Below are 14,743 nucleotides of genomic sequence, written 5' to 3'. Positions count from 1 at the left end.
ATTCAACTACACTTGTTTATCTTTCATCTTCACTCAAGAACTTTTCACAGTGTGAAAAGGGATTTAAGCTTTTATTAAAATGATAAACGCATTTATTTTTGGACGAGAAGCATAAAAGTGCAACAATCAACCAAAAAGTTCCAATACTGGTACAAAAATGTAAAAGAAAAATATGCGCTAAAAGACGATGCAATATTTTTCTATTACTTACAAATCACCATCATCACTGTCTGAAAATGCTTCGACATGATTTTCTACAATCTTTAAACACTGATCTGAAAACTCGGCGAACAGAGGCTCCTGCATGGCGGCTTTCATGGCGTCGTATTTACTGTCCGCACTGTCGATGGAGCGTAGTAACTGTCTGAGATGAGGGTTGCAAAGACGATCTCTCAGCTGTTTTGACTGGCCTGAAGACAAAATAAGAAACTTGGGATTAAACACAAGGAGTCTTTTTGCTGCTGAAATAAAGTTGTGTTGGATTGTTACCTAACAGCTGGAGCCTCTGCAGAGGAACTTTGTCAAGAACGTCATCTTCATGCAGAAGATCGTCAACGTACCACGAATCTGCAGAGACTAAACAGGAAAATGCTCGGTTATGTCCTAAAACATGATCAGAAAAGTGTCTTAACAATTTAAGAAAGTAAATCTAACCTGTGGGCAGAGCATTCCTCTCTTCAACACTGCGAGGTGCAGGCTTCTCAGCAGGAAGGCACGTGTCTGTGGACAGAAAAACACCTTCATGGATAATTGAACGATCACAACAATCCCTGGGAGTGGAGCCACAACCAGTTCAAATGTTATTACATACAGAGATCAGACATGTTTACCTTTATGCTTCTTGTAACAGCCAAGTGAACAACTGTAAGAGACAATATAATAATAAACAGTAAATTATATGTTTTACCTCTACAAAACAAGCATTGAGATACAACATGTTAGGTATCAAACTATTTAATAAAGATAGAAACTAGACTGAAGATAGAAAAGACTGGAAAACATTCAGCTCTGGGCTCCTGGTTTACTCAATAAATCCACAATATTTGAGGTCCTTTCTTTCAATAAGAAGGTTTAAGAGGCCTTGATATTTGAAAGTGTAACCAGGGTGGGCCTGGTACTGCAGATCTTAACCTTTTTCTGTTTTTAATGAGTGAGCTGTTTCTTTTATTCTTATTTTGATTTGGGGGTGTGCTTTAATTGTTTTGTTTTACTCTTTCTTGTTTAGTATTTTTAATGTGATTAGAATTGACTGAGCACATGCAATTGGTGTGTGTGATTGAACATTGTTTGCCTGAAAAACTCAATAAACCAAAATTTTGAAAATAAATTACACAAACGAGTGTAATGTCGGGGTTCTAGGTGCGATCGCGAAATTTGACCCTCACGAGTTGCCGTCCCACGTGGTGCTGCCCATCGGTTTAAGTGTGAATATTTTTCTGTATTTTATACTTCAATCTCTATTATGCGTCTTTCCTCTATATTAACCCTACAATTCTACACAGGTAAATTCATTAACTACATTAAAGATTATTGTTTTTAAGCGAACAACACTTAAAAAATGAACACGCTGTCTGACTCTGTGGCTCAGGCTGCTCAGTTTACAACTGTTTTCATCCTAATTCCGGGACATCATGATTATATACTCTTTAAACGAACATTTCTTCTTCATTCGCAGATATTTCACAATAACAACAAAGCTAAGCGAGCTAGCATGTTGGCATGTGTGACCCGTGTGGCAGAACGTGGACTTACTATCTGATCTTGCAGGCCGGACATCTGTATTTCGGTGTCTGCTCGTTGCACACATTGCACATCTGCATGACTCGTGTTATTTAGAGACGGTTTTTTATTCTCAAAAATAACCTATTTTTGAGAGACGAAAACTTCCGTATCCCAGTGCGTGCGCGTTGGCGGCGGCGGTCACGTGACTCCGTGGACGAGGCTGCAGGCGGTCACCTGACTGCGTGTATATAAACACAGATTGACATCATCTGTTTACTCGCGCCCCGATCGTCCCTGCAGAGAGCCTCTTCCTCCTGCAGTTCGCGTCTCCCGATGGCCACAGACATGGATCGATTCGTCTCCTTCGAGGAGGCCCACTACGACCAGTACGACTACTACAACCTGCTGGAGTACCCGTGTCACGCGGGAGGCAAAGGGAGGACCAAGAGGGAGATCGAGCTCAACACCAATCGCCATTGCCCCGCAGGCCACGAGAGGAAGCTCGCAGAAAAATACCACAACAGCGAGATAAAGCGCAGGAGTACCAAGAGCTGCTCGTCGTGATGATTCTCCTTCAACGTTTACAGGTAAACAACTTGTCGTTTGTAGAAGTTGGGATTTTGCATGAGTCTTACACGGTGGATCCAAAAACAACAACCCTGTATTTGCACAACCAGCAAGATCCCGCATCAGCTCACACCCTCGATGAGGGGAACAGCATTTCAGAACAGTGTAAAGCCTGCTTGTATGTTCTTGTGTGTTTTGCGCCACCCTGCAGATCCTCCCAAGTCCAGACACCCAGCATTCAGTATTCACCATGTTAGTGTCAGTTTGGAACAACCAGGCCTGATTTTCTGCACAATTGGGGGAAACAAAAAAAATGTCTTTAAAAAACATAATTGCAGCTTTTAGAAAATAGGTGCAGTGTAATTGCTGTTTATGCACTTAAATCTCCACCTCAAACAACCAGTGCATAGTCCTGGTAGATAAGTGGCGCTTTTGTTCAAACACTCACTGTTTTGTTCTGTTTTCTACCCAGAGACGGACCCAAGTTGGATTTCAGATGTTGACCATGGCTAAAGTGTCCCTGCCTTTTTCCTGAAGCAGCGATCGGAGTGATGTGACAGTGGGAACGTGCCCAATGATCAGTCAGCAGATTGAGCTCCACTCCCCTGAAACTAGACCTGCTCCTCCGTTTACAGCTGTGCAAGACGTAGTTTGTGTTGAGCTAAATAGGTCAGTGGTGTGTGTGTGTGTGTGTGTGTGGTGGTGGTGGGGGGGGGGGGGGGGGGGGGGTGCTTGATAAATATGTGCTTTTTGTGAATATGTGTCTGTGGGTAGAGAGTATTTTAATTTGTATTTTAACTGAATAAAAGTATGTTGAATAAAGTGATGTGGGTTGTTGTATTTGTGTTGCTGAAGTTATTTAATCTTTACTGTCTGATCAAGTGAAAATGAATTCCTGAGATGATTTTTATTTTATTTTATATATATATACATATATATATATACTTGCATGACTCTCAGTATACATTGGTCCTGTTTCTTTTTTTTGCCAGTGGTATTATTTTGTGTGTTTTTCTATTCAGTTCATGTCCTAATAGTGTGACTTGGTCAACTCAATTGCACGCACACATTCAAATTCATACAATGTTTTCACACATTGGGATTAGATAAGCCTTTATTTATCTTTCAGTGTTGTCAGCAGCAATACACACAGAGATAACATGCAAATAAAGAATAGTGCAAGCATGAAATATAAGAAAATGTAAATTAAAAAACTGCAAGTCTAGATATAAAAAGTACAAATGCAAAACATACACAAACATACATGTATTGTAATATTGCAAATAATAACAAAAATCCTATAATGAGGTCAGGTGAGCTGAAGGCTGTGTTCATGTTTTTGTACATTCATCACAACCTCGGACAATAACAGCCCTGCCTGTCTGCCGTCACACCTTCATGCCACATGTGCTTTTTCCCAAGAGCAGAAATACCAGCATTGTGCTGAGTGTTCAAGTTGTTTGCTTTAACATTCACTGTAAACTTTAGTTCAGAAAGTCAAACTATTTGTGTTTATATTCCAATAATCTTGCTGTATCCTGTCATTTCAATTTCCCTATGTTCACACAAAGGCACACTAACTCCATTGTCAGGTTATAAGTCTGTTTTTGTTTGTGTATTCGTCTTTGAAAATGTAGCTGGTTAGTTTAGATCATTTTTGTGTCATTAAGGTGGGATATTGCTGTCAGAAAATATTGTGAACCAATCGTAAAAGTTATTAATGGTTATAACAGATCGTGCGTTTTTCTGCCCTCCAGTGGACAAAACGTGTAACTACGTCAGACACGTGTAAAGTTATAATATTTACAAAGAGACAAACCATCTGCTCACGACATCCAAGAATTCATTGTCATTGGTTTATTCGTTTATCATTTAGTAGGCGTGACTCCGAGTCATTAGGAATAATACGTTTCACTTACATTACCCTGGATTTACATTTAACTTTTAACATCTAAAAGTAGAAAAGCTTATTTGGAAGTCCAGCAGTCAGTAAAGGAAAACACGACATTTAGATGTGATTTTATTAGAGATAATGTTTTACAAATTCATTAATACGTTGGTTTTATTGACACTGTTTTAAAAGGGAATCAGATGTTTAGTTTTCTAATTTTTGTTTTGTTTATTTTTGTAGTGACTCATTTCGACCGCTAGATGGCAGACACCCAGACACTGTCCCAAAAGACTCAGGAAAACTACAATTAACCCAATTGAAATTAAACTACAGACTGGACATTGAAAACGACTTGACTGAAATGGTTACAGAATTGTGGAAGCACAATGCATTTAATGAAGGAACAATGTAATGTAATGTTGGAGCATTAAACATTTGATTATCTTAGAATTGTGAAAACAACGCTGCCTTTTGTATTCTGACCCAACAAAGTTATGATCTTGGAACCATGGGAACCGTTCAAGTTTTACTATAGCAATATTTGATTTTGTGGCTTCTTTAAATTAAGTAAGATAATGTCTCGGTTTTCCTGAGATGAGATAACAATCTCAACAAAGCAGCACACGCATATGCACACATCTCTTACAGAGGTCTGTGTTTGACCTAAAGGCACATCTAAAATATACGAACCAGGATGGGATTAAATTAATTTATTATACAAACAGAAATGGGGGAAATAATTCAACTAAGAAATAAGAAAAACACCAAATTAACTTATATCATTGGAGTTACAAAAATAATCTAATGAATATAAGAGCATTTTTTTAACAATAACATTTTGGATTTTCTGGTCTAAATAACATAGAGAAAGAAACAAAGTATAATAAAGTATAAAGAAAATAACATAAAACCTTAAAAATGAGGAAGTTCATTAAATCCATTGTTGTCTTTTTTTGAGTGTAAGAGACATGATATTTCGACATTTAATATTATTTTGCACCTGGAGGAAATGTTAAAAAAGATGCATAATATTGAAGTTGACCTCTTTTTCTTTGTAAATATAAACTTTTCCATGTTTTCAATATATAGAATAATAATAATTGTTTATTTGGATTGAGCTAAAGGAAACGGATTAGAAGTTGTTGTTATTGTAGTGATCCACTGTCTGGACATAAGCAAATTGATTATTTGTGTTATTTTACAGTCTGGATTGAAGTAAATTGTTATTTGTAGATTATTCATAGATGTTTGTTGTTATTTTGCACTCTCTAGACTCTGGGTTGAGGGGAGTTATTATTTTCAGATTATTTATAGTTTTTGCGAGTTATTTGGACTCTGGATTAAAGGGAAAGGTTGATATCTGTAGATTTTTTATAGATTTTAAGTGTTTCTACACTCTTGGGTCTCTGGATTAAAGTGAATTGTTGTCATTTGTAGAACATTTATTAATTCTTTTGTGTCATTTTACACTCTCGGAACGCTGGATTAAAGTGAATTGTTTTTATTTGTAGATTATTTATTGATTTGTTGGTTTTATTTTACACTCTCGGAACGCTGGATTAAAGGGAATTGTTGTTATTTGTAGATTATTTATTGATTTTTTTGTGTTATTTTACACTCTCGGAACACTGGATTAAAGTGAGTTGTTGTTATTTGTGGATTATTTCAGTATTTTTAATGTTATTGTACTGCTCCGGTCCGTTATCTGTCTGGATTTAGCGGCACGCGGCTGTCCGGGATCCGGACGGGCTAGTGGCAGAGGTCTCGTGCAGAGGTCTGCGTGCGCCCCGCCCCGCCCCGCCCCGCCCCTCTCTGCCGCTCACGTCGTGACGCTCCTGACGCTCGTGACGCTCCTCCACGTCGCCGCCGCGGCTCACAGGCGGACTCGCTGCGTCTGTATGCGTGTCTCCAGCTAGGCCAGAGAGTGATGGCGGCGCCCGTCCTGAGAGTGTCCACCCCTCGGTGGGAGAGAATAGCCCGGCTCCTCGTCTGCCTGCTGGGCATCGTGCTGTCGCTCTACGCGTTTCACGTCGAGCGGGAGAAGGCTCGGGACCCGAGTTTCAAGGCCATGTGCGACGTCAGCAGCTCCATCAGCTGCTCCAAAGTCTTCAGCTCCAGGTAATTTGAATTCAGCGAAGAGCGCCGGCGGTGGCGCTCAATGGAGCCGCCGCTATTGTGGCAGTCTGGGACGGGCTGCCCGCCCTCCGCCGCCCCCCACCCCCCCTCTCCCTCACACACACACACTCACACACACACACAACCACACACACACGGCCCACGTTCAGCCGCCGCGCGCCGCTGGAACAAGCGTGAACACGAGCCCCGGTACTTTAGCGGAGGCTTCGCTTTACTCAGCTTTAGCTTGTAGCCCCGCGGAGCTAAGGTGGCTAACCGCTAGCTGACCAGCCCCGTTGTTTCCCCACAGCAGCTCATTCACTTCTTATCCGCGCTGTGATCCACGCCGGGTGCTTTTTTTTTTCTTTTTTATTACGGTTTATCAGGCAGCTGCTGGTCCATGTTTCTGTGTGTTTGCAGCCAGAGCTCGGTGTTTGTGTGTGTGTGTGTGTGTGTGTGAGTGTGATGCTAACACATCTGTATCAACAACTTGAGCTCTGAAGTTGGGACTCACGTTGCTGTGAGTCCGTGGCAGGATGTCGATGAATGAGAACTCCGCAGGCCACAGGCAGGCTGTGTGCCGGTCGACTCGACTCACGAGCAGAGATCTCATTTTCAAGCGTGTAGCCTGTCATGCAGCCGTCATTGGCCGCGGTGCTAATGTCCCCAGCTTTGAGCCCCCGGTGAGGCGCTTTAAGCTGACCTCCAGGCAGACCGCGGCCCCGGAAGGTCACTGTGGTTCTCACCATCACACACTCACACCAACCTGAGCCCCAAACACCAGGCTGCTGCAGGGAGTACGGCCTCGAACATTGAAAACACTGACACATACAGTAACCACTTGTTAATCATGGGATCCCATGACTTTGTTAAGGTCACAGGTTCTGTGTGAAACTCTGTCTGAAGTTGTCACACCAGCTTTGGCTGTGGGCATGTAACCATGACTGCATCAAGAGGACCCCACCTATGCCAAGAGAGAGAGAGTGTGCAGGTCCAGGATGAATGTAATAATACTCTGGAATGTATCCTGCCCAAGGACCGCTTGCATATTTCTGCAGTGACTGAGTGTATTGTGTCATCAGTCCGCACTGTTGTGGCACACACAGCCCAAATCAGCTTCAGTAGATAAGATTTCCCAAGACAAACGTACTGGTTCACAACCTTTTTTTTTGTAATTCCATCTCTTTCTTGTGTTATAAACGGAACTACTTGAACCACCAGCTCGAGTATAGCCTGTTTTTTTGTTTTTGTTTTTAAATAGTTGACTTTTGGTGTTTCTTTCAGTCGGCACAATGTCAGGTAAACACGTGACGATGTTGCTGTGAATTGCGATAACGGTCGACACTTGGGTGCATGATGTTGATGTGTTTTTGCGATTGGTTCTTTCTCTGACACAACTTTGCCTTGTTTGTTATTCTTATTTTTAATCACAAGTGCATCAGCAGTGTTTCAGAAGCAGAGCTGTTGATTTTTTATTTTTTATTTTTTTTAAATTTTTGTGTTGAACTTTGGTCTGTGACCACAAGGTCTGAAACTCAATCAGTTTAAATTCAAAAATGTGTGTGAAACTTTTGCCATTCATCAAATTCTTTTCCCCCTGTCATTTTGACGTGCAGAGCGTGAACGCACGCTGCATGCACAGTGCGAAAGGAATCAAACATAAGCAAGCCTACCGTTGTGAAATTGTGCCAACATGTTGCACGCTCGGAGCCGATTGTAATGTGCCATCACATTTATACGATTTAAAGCAGTTTTAAATGTGAATCGCCATTTTATGAACCTGATTTTTACTTCAACAGTTACTCTGTTGTTGCAGGAACGCAGCAACATAAAGCAAAGGTCTGATTAGACTGGCTTGTTTGCCCCGTACAGATTTTAAAGTGGAAATTGAACAACTGCATTTAGACGTGACAGAGTGGCCATATCGGCTGAAGTCTGCTCAAACCAGACACAACACCGTTTGGAATCCACAAGCTGATTCCATAAGCCTCCACTTTACCATCTTTAGGACAAGCTGGATAAATCCAGAGTTCCTTACCTGTAGCGTTGTGAATTCATGCAATGATAAATAGCTGTATATTGAGGAGTGCGTGTGTTGAACTCTGGGTCGTGCTCATTGATTAATTGAATGTGTGTTTATGAAATCATTTGACAGGAGCAGATAGGATGTAACTCACCACGCTACACACACACACACACACACACACACACACACACACACACACACACACACACACACACACACACACACACACACACACACACACACACACACACACACACACACACAGCTGAGTTTGTGAAATGTGAGCGGCGTTGCAAAGTTATACATATAAAGTTATCACAACATGGACTCGAACCACAGCATACCTGTGTGAGGCCTCAATTCAGTTTTGACAATACTGTCAGTGTGATCACTACAAAGTTTAAACTATCATGAGCAGATCTACATGTCTAGATCTCTGCACTGGAACTGATGCTGAACCCTGAATACTCACAGGAAGCCGGCTTTAGCACTTCAGTGACATCAGCTGAAGATTAATAACAGAATGAGGAATCACTTGAAACTTTGCTTTAATACTTGGCCCCATTTACACCACAAAGTTTCCAGTAATTTGCATTTTCGTCTCAGAGAAGTTTTGAGTTTACCCGGCAACATTTTGAAAACGATGCCCGTTCACATGAAAACGGCAGAAACGTTGAAAACGATGTAATTAGCATGTAGGGCAACGAGTTGGCGCTGTTTGTTGTTTTGGTAATGAAACCATACACACATGAGCGTCGAGAACAATTCGCTATAAACATTAACAATAGGACTACACGGACAGTCGTATGGACAGATGACGAAGTTGGATTGTTATTAGGAGTCATGATACTCTGGAGGAAAGCATTGTTGTTATTGTCCATCTATTCATGTATGTGCAGTTCTCAACAAGTTGTGTTTTCAATGTCTCGGAGCACCGCAGCTGTGTGAACGGACTCCCAAAACACACACACACACACACACACACACACACAAAAGAAATTGCGTTTTCACTTGGAAACGTTGCCCTGTAAACAGTAGGGATGGAATAGTTCTCTGAAATATATTGAACCACTTTTCATTACACCCTATGGACTTTGTTTTTTTGGTTTTGCAATTAATTTTGCATTGATGCTTTCTGTGTGTGTGTGCGTGTGCGCGTCGAGTCAGCCTGCTGCATAATAGTCCTCCCAGCAAGTTAATGTCCAATCACTGTTGTGGCTCCGCCCACAACTGGAGCCGGGAAAAGTTATGCTCGCCATCCGCTGCACAGAGACTTGCAGGGAAACACACCGCATCTGAAAATCGCACGCTCTGTGTGTGTGTCACTTCCGCGCCAATAGACAGTGGCATCACTCGGGGGGGGCTGTCTACTTCCTGGAGTCCGAACCAGGCCGATATGGCAGCACGGACACAAACTTTTTCTTTTATTACTACAACAGTTCAGCAAAAAGTATATTTGAAAACATTTGAGGTGAGAAAGCGTCAGACCGCCGCTCTCTGTATCGGTTTCATACAAATGGTGTGAGATTGTTTCAGTGTCCCTGTTGAATACACCAACGAGGAAATAAAAACAGTCAACAGAAATCCCATTTGCAAATGTTGCTTGAAAAGAGTCTCGTATGTAAAAGGAAACGCAAGCAATGCGAGCGTGAGCACTCTGATGTGACACTTTCTGACGACCGAGGACTCGAGAGTGTAACACAACTGTCTACCCAGAATGCTTTTCAACAGATCTCTAGTGCCACTTAAAAAAACAAAACTGTCTTAAACTATGTGGGACAATCTGAGCTTGATTGAACCAATTCAGCCTTGAGATAATTTCAAGTGTCAAATGAAATCTAAAAAAAGAAAATAAAAGTTAATTTGGAAACTGGTTCTCCTCATCAAGCAGTTTCCTCTCAATCCAGCTTCCCCAAAGTTATAAATAAGTATAAATGTAGTATATTTGGAGTTTTAACTATAGTTTAGAGGAACATGTTTAAAGACTGGAAAACTCAGACACACAGCGTTTACTGGTTTAAATACGTTTTGTAGAATCTGTAAAATCTGTTAATAAAGAAGCAAATGGCACCATAATATATATAACACTTACTGGTAGTCCAGCTGTTTAGAGTTTCTGTCCAAGTTATAAAATGTATATTTAAGTTATTACAAGGAGCTTCTGTTGTATTTATTTTGCAATCTTCAACTTTTGTGACACTGTATACATGAAGCTATTATTTGAATTGCAGTTGTTGTTGTTTTGAACAGAAAATAACAGCTGTTTCTGTTTTTGAGTATAGTCATAAAGGTTAACTGTTCTGTTCATAGTGAATCAGCGTAACATGAGGGTGAATTTGAAGAAAGCAGGCGGGCTGACGGCTGCGGATGTCCTGAGTTTTGAGGAGCATCGGGCACATTGTCATTAATAACAACGGAAACTCTTGTGGAGAAGATTTTACATTTTTCTGCAGATCTGGAACAAAACAACGTGGAGTCATGAGCTGAATTTTTGATCGCAACAGAATTCAAAGCTTGAGTATGCACTGCAAAGAGGACATAAGTTGATATTTCACTGTTTTGCACCACGAGACATAAATAAAAGTGTCAGATTGTTAAAATGGTACTTTTTAGGGTTTGCAAAAATACATTAAATCGACAGCTTTACCCCAAAACAAAGGGAAGAATTTGGAAATTATCTGTGTTATTTATTTTTTTTATAAGTGTCTTTTTCTCATTCTGGATCCATTTGTGATCTCCCGAGTGTGAAACTGCTGCACTGCACCCTCTTGTGGTACAAGGTGGTATTGCAAGCTTGAACATGCTGGGGTTGGTTAACCAGCTAGCAAACTTTAAATACCCACACCTACAGCGCAACATGTCACTATGAAATAACATCCTGACTTTTGTTGGCTTGTAATACTTCTACATTAAAACTTTTCAGTATCTTTAAATGGCTGCGTGTGTGTAACGCAGACATTTGCTCATGATTAAAAAGTAAACGTCACACAGCTGCTCTCTGGAAGGAAACTCGAGTACATTTAGCATTGTTAGTGTTCCTCTCTCTCTTGACCGTGTCCAGCTGTGCTCTTGTGTTTTGTCTTCGATTGACGTTGTGACTCTTTGTTCAGGTGGGGTCGAGGATTCGGACTCTTAGGCTCCATTTTTGGGAACGACAGCGCACTGAACCAACCCAACAGTGTCTACGGGATCGTCTTTTATGCCTTTCAGCTCCTTTTAGGTAAGAATGTGACAACTTTATGTTCGTATTGCAATTTTAGGGTGGTCAGCGAGACGCCAAAAGGTGCTGACTCGGCTTTTCGCCTTCCCATGTCTCCGCTGTATCTGTGTGAGCCCCCTCTCACATGACGCCACCATGCCTGCTATAATCAATGCCACAGGTAAAGCTCGTCCGATCAATGTTTGGTGTGTTGGCTGCAGAGAGCAGATATCTGTGCAGCGGCAGGAAGAGTTGGGAAGCGTGCAGTCCTGCAGAGAGACGCCTCATTCTTCCTCATAATGCTGTGCCTGTCACAGTCTCACACTGGCGGTTCAGGCTGATCCGGAACTTGTTTGAACTTGAACTTGGTGTCACATTCACAGTCGCGTTCTCCTCCCTTCGGTCCGTTGACGGTGTTGCTGACTCAGTCGTGCTGGTTTGACGTGTTTCCAGCCGACTGGCCCGTAGTCTGGCCGGGCCACCTGGCCTCAGCGGCAGAACAACAGCTCCTTTTTAGCCACAGCCGTCACCACAGACACATCCCAGTTGACCCAGCGAGTTTCAAGATATCCAGTCAGGGTAAAAACTTTGATTATCTTGGCCTCAGAGTGGCCTGTATTCAGAAGTGGGCATTCCTCCAAAGTGCGCACAAGTGGGGCTTTAATCTGATCAATGCCAGCGTGGAGCTTCCGACGGCTGTGGCTGAATCTGAAATTAATGTTATAGCCGGGACTTTACCCGGGACTTTCAGCGGTGCCCCTGCACTTCGTACGGGGCTTGTAAAGACACCGCTTTTGTGTTTTAATGTAGACGAAACTGCAAGCGGGATCTTATCTGTGACATGATCATTGAGTGTGTTTTGTTACATGTCACTTTAATTCATTAAAAAAAAAGGAAACAATTTACAGAAGCTTAATCCTGCCACAGCTGGAATCTGATAACTTGGATTAGGTCACATTTCACCACAGTCATGCCTTATTACTTATTACTCTTTAATAAAACAATATTACAGTAAAACTCAAAATGTGTCATTCGACAATGAGTAATGTTTCACCCTTTATTGTGACACTTAATCACAATATACAAAGTGACATATTAACATTAGTTTTAATCCACCCTTCCATCTTCTATGTTGAATATTTAGGGTCCAGACTAACTGGAGCGATGAACAATGCTACTAGAAAGCAAAGGTTTCTTGTTGTTTTCCATATTCATGGTTGACCTGATGAAATGTAACAAAAGTCACGTGAGCTCAGAATGATATGACCCGTCATCACGAGGACGCTGGCGGTGTAAACACAAAGTTGTCTGAGGCTGAACTGTGCATGAAAAGAGTCGACTCATCAGGTTGCTTGTGTTTTGCGACATTGTCTGTTCTTCCTTCTGCGCTGAGCCTCAGCCTGTGTTTCTCGCCGCAGGAATGACTGTCAGTGCAATGGCCGCCCTTATTCTCATGACGACGTCCATCTTGTCGGTGGTGGGCTCCCTCTACCTGGGCTACATCCTCTACTTTGTCCTCAAGGACTTCTGCGTCATCTGCGTCACCACATACTTGCTGAACTTCATTCTCTTTATTCTCAACTACAAGCGACTGGTTTACTTGAACGAGGCCTGGAAGCAGCAGCTGCAGGCCAAGCAGGACTAACGCTGCTGAGAACTTCGAGGAAAAACACCACAAACGGGGGTTAAAAAAAAAAAAGAGAAAGAAAGAGAGAGAAACGTGACCTCTTGAACATTTGACTTGCCACCAGGAGACCTTGCTTCCAAACAATGTTTATTCTGCTGTGTGTTCAAAAACAAAAAAAACAAACGAAAAAAAAAAAATGAAGAAATTAACTTAAATGTTGGGCCTGACATCTCAATGTTGATCGCAAACATGGAAGGTTTTTGTAAGTGGAAGAGGTTTACTTTTTCTTTTGATTTCTTTCCCCTTGTTTAATGTACTCACTTAAGGAACGGGGCTGGCTGAGTGTGTGTGTGTGTGTGTGTGTGTGTGTGTGTGTGTGTGTGTGTGTGTGTGTGTGTGTGTGTGTGTGTGTGTGTGTGTGTGTGTGTGTGTGTGTGTATATATGTGTGTGGGTGTGTATGTGTGTCAGTGTGTGTGTGTGTGTCAGTGTGTGTGATTGAGGAGGGTGGGTGGGAGAACAGCCCAGGTGGGCAGAAGACCACACAAACGCAACGACGGACAGGACAGCTCTCATTTGAACAAAGAGGATCCAGAACGGAGGAGAAGACGGGACATTTTGAAGCGGTCGACTTGAAATGGTCCTCCAGCTCCGGTTACTGCACAGCGACTCTGCACTAAAACACTCTGAGCCCAATGGCGGCTCCCAAAATTCGACAAGAACACTCGGTAGGGCGTCGTGCAGCCGGTAGGTGGCGTGGCGGGGAAGAGGGCGGCAGAACGATTAACATTCATAAACGGTAGATGTTTTTTCCTTCATGTTTACACTTCGTAGGAGGTTTAACTTTTTCTTTTTTGTTGTTTTGAAGAGGACCACTAAAACTTCAACACGGGGCGGCGCGAGGAGACGAGGACGAGGCGTGTAGATCAGTCGAGAGCGTTTGTTTTGCAATTCTGTAAATAGCTGCTGAGCAATATTCCAGGCTAGATCGTGATGTAGTGTCGACACAAAAACCTTTTTGAAAGGATAAAATTGAAAATGGTTTGAAAAAAAAAAAAAAAAACGGGGAAAGAAGAAAGAAAAAATTGATTCTGGAGCAAAAAACAAAATCTGATCAAGGTCACGGTCCGGTGGGACGAGGAGGACGAGGCGCTCCGGGGAGGTCAGGCGGATTTGATCGTTTCATCCGAGGCCACAGAAACTGAACTGCAGGTTCTTTTCACCACATCGAGGCGCCGTCGCTTTCATTTTCCTGGTTGTGTGAAAAAGCATTCCTGACCGCCACACATGTGGGATCCATAAAGACTTATGTGCCTAAAGGAGTGTTAAGGTGAATTTCTATTCTTGTTTTTTTTTTTTTTTTTTTTACATTTTGGGTGTGTGAGAGAGTAATGTCATTAACATCAATTTTCTCCCCCCCTTTTTTTTTTTTTTTTTGTGTCACAGGTCCAAGGCTTTATTTTTATGATCCAATTTATTTTTCTCTTTGTAATATACCAGTAAAGTGTTTCTCCTTTCTTCTTCTTTTTTTTTTTTTTTAAAAAGTCTCATGAGGTAGCAAAAGGCTGCTACACTGTGATTGTCTGCAGAGGCGTTTC

General features: G+C 41.9%; 3 protein-coding genes across 3 annotated transcripts; 2 read left to right on the top strand and 1 right to left on the bottom strand.

The window, feature by feature from the left end:
• Window positions 1-56: 56 nt before the first annotated feature.
• On the bottom strand, window positions 57-2,150 carry znhit3 (zinc finger, HIT-type containing 3). The gene is made up of 5 exons (XM_080483894.1): window positions 1,753-2,150; window positions 831-862; window positions 655-720; window positions 490-576; window positions 57-410 (listed from the first exon to the last, which is right to left on the bottom strand). Exons 1-5 carry the CDS (start codon window positions 1,818-1,820, stop codon window positions 208-210), a joined length of 456 nt encoding a protein of 151 aa, XP_080340020.1. The 5' UTR covers window positions 1,821-2,150; the 3' UTR covers window positions 57-207.
• On the top strand, window positions 2,056-2,286 carry LOC308122202 (nuclear protein 1-like; the record flags this gene model as incomplete). The annotated part of the gene is made up of 1 exon (XM_080483895.1): window positions 2,056-2,286. One exon carries the CDS (start codon window positions 2,056-2,058, stop codon window positions 2,284-2,286), a length of 231 nt encoding a protein of 76 aa, XP_080340021.1.
• Window positions 2,287-6,083: 3,797 nt separating this feature from the next.
• vkorc1l1 (vitamin K epoxide reductase complex, subunit 1-like 1) lies at window positions 6,084-13,634 on the top strand. The gene is made up of 3 exons (XM_080483102.1): window positions 6,084-6,298; window positions 11,432-11,541; window positions 12,939-13,634. The coding sequence occupies exons 1-3, from the start codon at window positions 6,108-6,110 to the stop codon at window positions 13,163-13,165; spliced, it is 528 nt and encodes a 175-aa protein (XP_080339228.1). The 5' UTR covers window positions 6,084-6,107; the 3' UTR covers window positions 13,166-13,634.
• Window positions 13,635-14,743: the final 1,109 nt, after the last annotated feature.

This window comes from Lipophrys pholis (assembly GCF_963383615.2).
Source record: "Lipophrys pholis genome assembly, chromosome: 16".
In the NCBI taxonomy this organism is placed as follows: Eukaryota; Metazoa; Chordata; class Actinopteri; order Blenniiformes; family Blenniidae; genus Lipophrys; species Lipophrys pholis.
This window is presented reverse-complemented; position numbering and strand designations above follow the sequence as displayed.

Bases quoted from the DNA above. Each gene is read 5' to 3' on its own strand.
- vkorc1l1 (XM_080483102.1), top strand. From the start codon at position 6,108: ATGGCGGCGCCCGTCCTGAGAGTGTCCACCCCTCGGTGGGAGAGAATA. The intron at 6,299-11,431 runs GTAATTTGAATT...CTCTTTGTTCAG, and splicing joins TCCAAAGTCTTCAGCTCCAG to GTGGGGTCGAGGATTCGGAC. The intron at 11,542-12,938 runs GTAAGAATGTGA...TTCTCGCCGCAG, and splicing joins TGCCTTTCAGCTCCTTTTAG to GAATGACTGTCAGTGCAATG.
- znhit3 (XM_080483894.1), bottom strand. From the start codon at position 1,820: ATGCAGATGTGCAATGTGTGCAACGAGCAGACACCGAAATACAGATGT. The intron at 863-1,752 runs GTAAGTCCACGT...TGTCTCTTACAG, and splicing joins CCGGCCTGCAAGATCAGATA to TTGTTCACTTGGCTGTTACA. The intron at 411-489 runs GTAACAATCCAA...TTTTGTCTTCAG, and splicing joins GCAGAGGCTCCAGCTGTTAG to GCCAGTCAAAACAGCTGAGA.